We start from the raw sequence: 7,660 nt of genomic DNA, 5'->3' as shown, positions 1-7,660 counted from the left end.
TAACATTAACCCAAACATCCGGGATATAAAAATTTAACAAGAAGAAAAATAACAAGAATCCTTCTCACATAATATAAGTAGCATCAAAATTGTAACTCCAAAAAGCACTTGCTACAAAGACCATGATAAAAACCTTCCAAGGAAAGAGAGGGTTCCGAAACTGTGACATATTCAAGAATCTGCCGTGGTAACCTCAACCTCAACGCCAGGTTCAATGGCGATTGAGGCGATTGAGGCGATTTGCTTAACCACATCTTGAGAACAGAAGAAGTAGTCAATCACTCGCTTGTGGACTCGAAGTTCAAATCTATCCCACGTGTTGGTTCCTTCACCACAAGGGGTCTTTCGGGTAGTGATACGTAGAACCTTTGTTGGCATTCTTACTGGTCCCTTCACCCTCAGCCTCCCATCCTTGGCACCGCGAACCAAATCAGCACACACTTTCTCCATGTTCTTGACGTTCTTGGAGGAAAGAGTGATTCTCTCACCTTGTGAATCTGCTCTTGGGGTTCCTCCAAACCGGCCTTCGTCGGCTTCATCGCTGTGTACGCCATTGTTGCTACCTTTTCTGTAAACCGAGATTATATACGTGGATAAATAGGTCAAACTTTCGCAATGTAATTTGAGTAATGGTTCTTCCTCCGATCACTTAGGTAAAATTATTAGCATAGCATATATGATTGGTCAATGCATGCTAAATATAAAAAAATGAGATTCTTCACTTCATTATCTAATACATTAATGATTAATCATATATGATAAGCCTAGCAATTCTGCTAAGTGATCGGTATATAAATACCATTACTAATGTAATGTACTCCAAAACAAAAAACAAAAAAAAGTTACTTTTGGGCCTAATTCGGTTTGGACCGAATGACGAACAAGGGCAAGTGGGTCCGACCCTCTTGTTAGTTTTCAATGCAGGCCGATTTGTCCCAAAAAAACAAAAAAAAAACCCAATGCTCTAACCAAATTGGGTCGAATGAAACCGTAACATGAATGCTGTGGGACTGCCTATAGCTTCTAATCCAAGAATTAAGCACTTGAACATGTGCCATGCACATGCTTTCTTTTCCTGTTAGTCAAAATTATCCACAATATATGCTGATCATTGATCTGCAATTAATGGACCGTGCTCAAATATACATAATTTTGTCTGTTGAATTCCCATGGATCTGCCCTCGGAAGTCTAAACCTTTTCATTTTTTTTTAATTATGTTCTCTCATCCATTAAGTTAGCTCTTGCACATGCTTGTTGAGAGATCTTAAATCCAATTAATGAAAGGAATGTGAATTTTTCAATATATATTTGATTAGCACGAAGTTTTTTCAAGCAAACTGAAAAAAAAATCACGATTTGAAATGCATAAAGTTTACTTGAAAATAAATTAATGTAAATTTAGGGTATGTTTGGTAACCAAAAATATTTTTGGGCTAAATACTTTTGGATTTTTTTTTTTTAACCCGAAATGAAAATAATGTTTTTGAATAGTAATCGAAAGTCATGTTTGGTAATGTTTATTTGTTGCATAATTTTTTGAAGTAAAAATATAAAATATATATGGTAAAAAAGTATTGTTCAGTATAACTAAAAAAAAAAAAAAAAGTGTTAACGAGTTTGAAAAATATAATGACTAGTTTAAAAAAATAAACCAAAGAGGCCCTTATACTCTCATATTAGTAATACATCTCCTTTTTAGAATGTTCGTAATTAGTTATCCCATTTGCAAAGTAAAATTAAAATAATATCATCTTTCCATTATTACCCTTTAATTTTTATTAAAAAAAAAAACTTTCATTGTGGTAATATATATAAATTAGTAATTTTAAAAGAGAATAACGCATTAATTGTATGTACTTTTAAAAACTTCTAATATCAAAGATGGATAATTAATATGGAATTGAGTAGTTATCATCTTATTAAAAATTATTATGTCAAAATTTTGTTTTTCTAGCCATTCATACTTCAAATTTTTTTAAAAAAAGAAAAATGATATAATTGATTACTGTAGTGTCCCCAATAAAAACCAAATTACATTAAAATAATAATAATAATAATAATGGGCCTATCTTAAAATTTCAGTTCAAATATAATTCTTTCCATAATTACTATCCTAAAATCTTTCAAACTCAACTACGATTCTTTCCATAACATGGCTATTCTAAAATCCTAACTCATGCACAGATTCTTTCTATCTCTTTCTTTTTTCTTTTTCTTTTTTTTTCTTTTTTTTTTTTTTTTTCTCTCTCTCTCTCTCTCATTAGAATAATGGAAAAAGAAATTCTTTCCATATTTTTTTCATTTTCACAAACTGGGTTTGCATATTTCTTGAAAATGGATGATTGAAGAACCTAGGATTTTTATTTTATTTATTTGTTGTGTTTTCTTTTTTGAGATTTTTTGTTTTGTTGAATATTTCTTTCAAAGTTATTATTTTGTTAAAATTTCAGTTGTTACTTTTTTTAAGAGTTATTTTTGTTCATCTATTTTTAGAGAGTTTTTGTTTTGGAACCCATTTTATCTTTTGGTTTGGATTTTTATTCTGTCACTTAAAGCCGGTGATGAATTATTAATTTTATATTTATTGGGTCAAATAGCACAACTTTTAAAAAATAAAAAAAAATTCCTTTCTGAATAAAATCTTCTTGTTGCTGCCGTGGAAAAGGGAAAAAGGAAAAGTGATACACTGCTCTCTTTTGTATCGACATTTATGTATATACTAGTAGTATAATTTAAACCTTTTTCTTCCATTACTTCAAAATTCATATATTTTCACTATTGCATGGTGGACCTGCAACTATTTAAATTTCAATGGGGTCTCGAGCATCATTTTGAATAATTACTTTTGGGACACTTTCATCATATTTTATCCAAAAAGAAAAATTAGAAAGAGACAGACTAGAGAGAAAAATAATAATAACAATAATAATATTAGTAAAGGAAAATTTATTTGACTCACTAAAGCAAAATCATATGCAGAAAAACTTGCAGTGGGGCCCTCTGAGTCTTTAACTAATAAGTAATACTGCATCACCTTTGCAATGACTCACGAGAATAGAATGGGAACTTCTTTTTTTTCCTCCATATTTATTAATTTTCTTTTTAAGAAATCAGTCTTTTATCCGTTGTTTGTTTCATGGTTTAGGTGGAAGATTGAAATCATTGAATTGCACGCGTACTTGAAATTTCCTTTTTTAAGAAATTCAATGATAAAGAGACTTAAAAGAATTATTTCTTATTATTCTTCTATACTAAAAAAGTGAAGAACTGAAATAAAATAAATTCTAATTTGTATCCAATTTGTTTTCCCTTTTTTTTTTCTTTTTTTTTTTTTTACGTTTTTATCATTCCCCAAAGTAAAATCAAACCCATGCATTTTAAGTGATCATTGTTATTTTATTATTTGATTGCAAATATGAAATGATTTAGAAAAAAAATGATAATCATCATTTAAGGGGTGGTGGTGGAAAGTGATAGTGATGGAAGTAGTGAAAGGTGGCGGTGGAAGGTGGTGGTGATGGAAGTAGTGAAAGGTGATGGAGGAGGTGAGAGTGACAGTGGAGGTGGCGACGGTGACGATGGTCGTGGCAGCGGTAGAAGGTGGTGGTAGAGGAAGGCAGTGGCTACGGTGGAAGGCAATAGTGGCAATGCTTGTGGCGGAAGTCGGTGGCTGTGATGGTGGTGGTAGAATGTGGTGGCGGCAGTGGTGAGTCTGGTGATCAAAATTTTCATTTCATTGGTTTAGATGTGAAATGGATTTTGTCATTCCCACTCTAAATTGTTGAAATGGAATGCCCATTCCACTATATTTCTACGTAACAAACTGGGTCTAATAGTACAAGGACTCTCAACCTTTCTTTTGAAGAGAGTATCATACCAACTAAGGGCCTGTTTGGTACACGTTTTGTTTTTGCCGTTTTGTTTTAAATTAGAATAAGTGTTTTGCTATAAAATGTTTAATTTAAATAGTATTCGAAAGCATGTTTGGCAATCTACATTTGTTGCAAGATTTTTGAAAATAAGAATATGAAAACATGTTTGATAAAAAAGTATTACAAGTTTAAAAAATATAATAGCTAGTTTAAACATGTCATTAAAGAGGTTTTTTTTTTTATTTAAAAAAAAAAACAAAAAATTTACGGTTCATCGCTATAGTACTAAACGTTACATCGCATAAACATATAAGAACACCAAATTGATGTTTCGATTTTTGGTCACTATTCACAAAAAGTTTCGGCACTATGTAAAATAAAACAATTTTTACCAAACGTATTATTTCCACTATTCGCTACTACAATACCCTGACAAAACAAAAACAAAACACATACCAAACAAGCCCTAAACAAGTTGCCATACTTTTTTATTATTTGAAAAATATTAAATATTAAATTCTATTTGAATATGAAAAATATAAATAAAATTACATTTCCTAAGCCTTTTATTTTATTTTTTACATTTATCATATTTGATCTGCATCTTCCCTTTTTCAATTTTTTATTTTTATTTTTAAATTTTTGGAAAAGACATTCAAACTGTAATTTTATACCCTCTCGCCCTTTTTTATTTTTTTTTATGCAAAAAAATACCATAAATACCCTTACAAATATCCCACACTCAATTCTACATTATATTTTTTGAGAGGCTATATTCGCATCCTACTTTTCTCCAATTGCACTCCATTTACGTTATTCTTTTAAAAGAAATAACAAGAATGTTCTTGAATTTATTAATGTACCATCCCTTAATTTATTCAAATAGAATTTTTTTTTTTTTTAATCCTCTTTTTTTCGTACCTTTTTTTTTTTTTTTTTATCTTTGACAAAAGAGATAATTTTTTCAATAAATATAATTTTTGGGGGGGGGGTTTTTTCATGTTAAAAGATATCATTTTTAATGGTTACTTTTTTATTTTTTTGGTCTACTCAAAAGAGGCAAATTATTGAACATAATTTTTTTTTCTTTGGTCTCGTAAAAAAAAAAAAAAAAATTGTCAAAAGAGATCTAAAATATTAATTATATGTTCGGTAGGAGCTTGAGAGAAAAAAGGAGGTGTGGAGAGAAAATAGGAGGAAATGAATGAACTTTCTTTATTCGATAGAGATAATACAAGGAAAGAAAAGAGAAAAGGGAGATGATTCCTTTATAAATTTTCATCCACCGAAAAATAGGCGGGAAAACAAATGGATTATTATGGAAATTTTAAATTAAATACCATACTAAATTATACAAGTTTTAAAATACAATACTATCCTCTGTAAATTACAACATTATAAATATTATTTGATATAAGGGTAAAAATAATTAAAAATTTCTCTTTCTATCTCTTAACAAACATATTAAATTATGAATTTATTCTCGTTTATTCTATCCAATTGAATAAAAAGAAAGAAATATGTAATCTATTCTGAATGCATCATCCATCCCTTATTCTCTTCTTTTTATTTAAATTTTTTTTTCTTTATTTAACGAATATGTTATAAAAATTAGAGATCACGAGAAGAAATGTGAAAAAAGAGTTAGGTTATTTAAAAAGTAACTCGTAAACTTATCGTGGACATCCCTTTTTGATAGAACTTCTTTTAAATATTATTTTAATAAAAAAATTCCTTAAGGTGAGAACAAAAAATTTTGAGATGTGAATGTTAAATTGTTTTAAAATTTAAATCGCATGTTACTAACTTACTAAATGCGCATACGCGCAAAATTGTAACTCCGCGTAAAGACAGAAAGAGGTGAGACCCCACCGACCGAAATTAATGAGAAAGATGGTGCCGCAAGACGCGCTTACTTTCTTTTATGTGATCCCCATGTGATTGATCTGCTTCTGTGCTGTATGACAGCCCATTCACCCTCACTCGCTCTCTCTCTCTGCTCCTCTCTCTATATCTATTACCTCCTTCACTTCCCTCTCTAAACCCAAACTCCTCACTTTCTCTCTCTTGCTTGCGAAGAACAAACACATTCCCACAAACTTCCAACGCAAAATGAGTAGGTTGATTTTGTTATTGGCTCTCTGTGTCCTCCCGGCGCTCGTTAGCGCACGCTTCGTCGGCAATCCATTTCTGGTCCGAGGCAAAGTCTACTGCGACACTTGCTGCGCCGGATTCGAGACCGACAAAACCCCCTACATCGCTGGTATTTATCAATCTCTCTCATACTCCTATCTTTTTCATCAGATCTGATTATCCTACTATTTTTTCTCTGATTCAGATATATATATAAATGTTCATAATTTTTGTTATACCTTTGGTTGGTTTAGAATTTGTTACTAGTTTTTTGTTTTTTGTTGTGTTTATGATTATTGTTGTAGATTTGGCTTACTATTTTTGACAAACACATAGATGGGTTTTTTAATATGTATTTTCAGTTTTTTACATTTGTGTTATTTTGTTTCTTTTTCCTGTTTTCCAAGCATTGGTGACAAAATTTTGTTTAATTTAAAAAAAAAAATTTAAACACGAGAGACAATGTGTGAAAATAGTAGTAATAAAAATATACATATACTTTTTCAAAATGAATGATTTTCAATTTCTAGGCATTTTGATTCAACGAAAAAGTACTTAGATGGCAGTGGATCATGTACCTACAAAAAGTGGACCCATCAAAGTTCGGATTGGTCCGGTCTCATCAAAACTCTTCCACTAAGAAAAAATGGCCTCATTAAATTAAAGTCCAATTTTGATTGAACCCGACTTTTAAGTATTTCATGATCTCGCATTATCTAATAATTTTGATTTATAACTTTTAAATCATCCCATGTCTATCATTTTAAACAAGTATTGTGAAAGGTTGGAGGGGATCATAATTATGTAACAAACACAATTAGATTTCGTTCCATTTCATTTCCTTTCCTATCCTTTACAATTCTCTCCAACCAAACTTCAAATTTAAACAACATTTCCCAAAATCATTGGAATCAAATCCTTTTTCTTTAAACAGATCTATGAAAATGGAGTCTTGTTTTCCCTTGAAGTGCTTTGGGTATCACGAGTTAAAATCATATAAAATGTTTTTGACATTTTTTTTGCAGGTGCAACGGTTAGAATCGAGTGCAAGGATAGGAAAACTGAAGATCTCAAGTACAGCATCGAGGGGGTGACGAGCTCAGCCGGGATATACAACATCGAGGTCTCCGGTGACCGCGGTGACGATGTGTGTGATGTGAAGGTTGTTAGCAGCCCACAGTCCGACTGTGCTACACCGAGCAGCGGACGTGACCGTGCTCGAGTTATTCTCACCCGATACAACGGCATTGTACCCGACATCCGTAACGTCAATTCCATCGGCTTCCAGAGGAATGAGCCCATGGCCGGTTGCACCGAGTTGCTCAAGAAATACATGGTAGATGAAGATGAATAGAACAAGTGTGGTTGGTCTTTTCACGTGTTAATTGTTTCTCCATGGTTGTGTTGTCTCTTTAGTTTATGAGACTCTGTTTCATTATTTATTTATGTTTCATTTATGTAGCTTGTCACTTAATTGTGGCTGGCATATCTCTAGCTTCTTACTAATTACCGATATATTATTAGCAAAATAGAATCAATGTTTTCTGAGATTAACTTGCCATTTGCAAGAGTATATTGTGGGTGAGAATAAATTTTTCTTAGTAATGATATGTATTGATTTATGAGTCTCCTAACTAATTAGGAGATCTACTTA

The 7,660-nt window shown here is 31.4% G+C and overlaps 1 protein-coding gene and 1 pseudogene across 1 annotated transcript; one reads left to right on the top strand and one right to left on the bottom strand.

The window, feature by feature from the left end:
- Window positions 1–557, bottom strand: LOC132267673 (small ribosomal subunit protein uS10y-like; annotated as a pseudogene).
- A 5,277-nt stretch (window positions 558–5,834) lies between these two features.
- On the top strand, window positions 5,835–7,660 carry LOC132267224 (protein DOWNSTREAM OF FLC-like). Its single transcript, XM_059768323.1, has 2 exons — window positions 5,835–6,136; window positions 7,032–7,660. Exons 1-2 carry the CDS (start codon window positions 5,986–5,988, stop codon window positions 7,358–7,360), a joined length of 480 nt encoding a protein of 159 aa, XP_059624306.1. The 5' UTR covers window positions 5,835–5,985; the 3' UTR covers window positions 7,361–7,660.

This window comes from Cornus florida, unplaced genomic scaffold (genome assembly GCF_030987335.1).
Source record: "Cornus florida cultivar Cherokee Brave unplaced genomic scaffold, ASM3098733v1 CherokeeBrave_3.0.0_Hap2_Chr07, whole genome shotgun sequence".
Classification (NCBI taxonomy): Eukaryota; Viridiplantae; Streptophyta; class Magnoliopsida; order Cornales; family Cornaceae; genus Cornus; species Cornus florida.
This window is presented reverse-complemented; position numbering and strand designations above follow the sequence as displayed.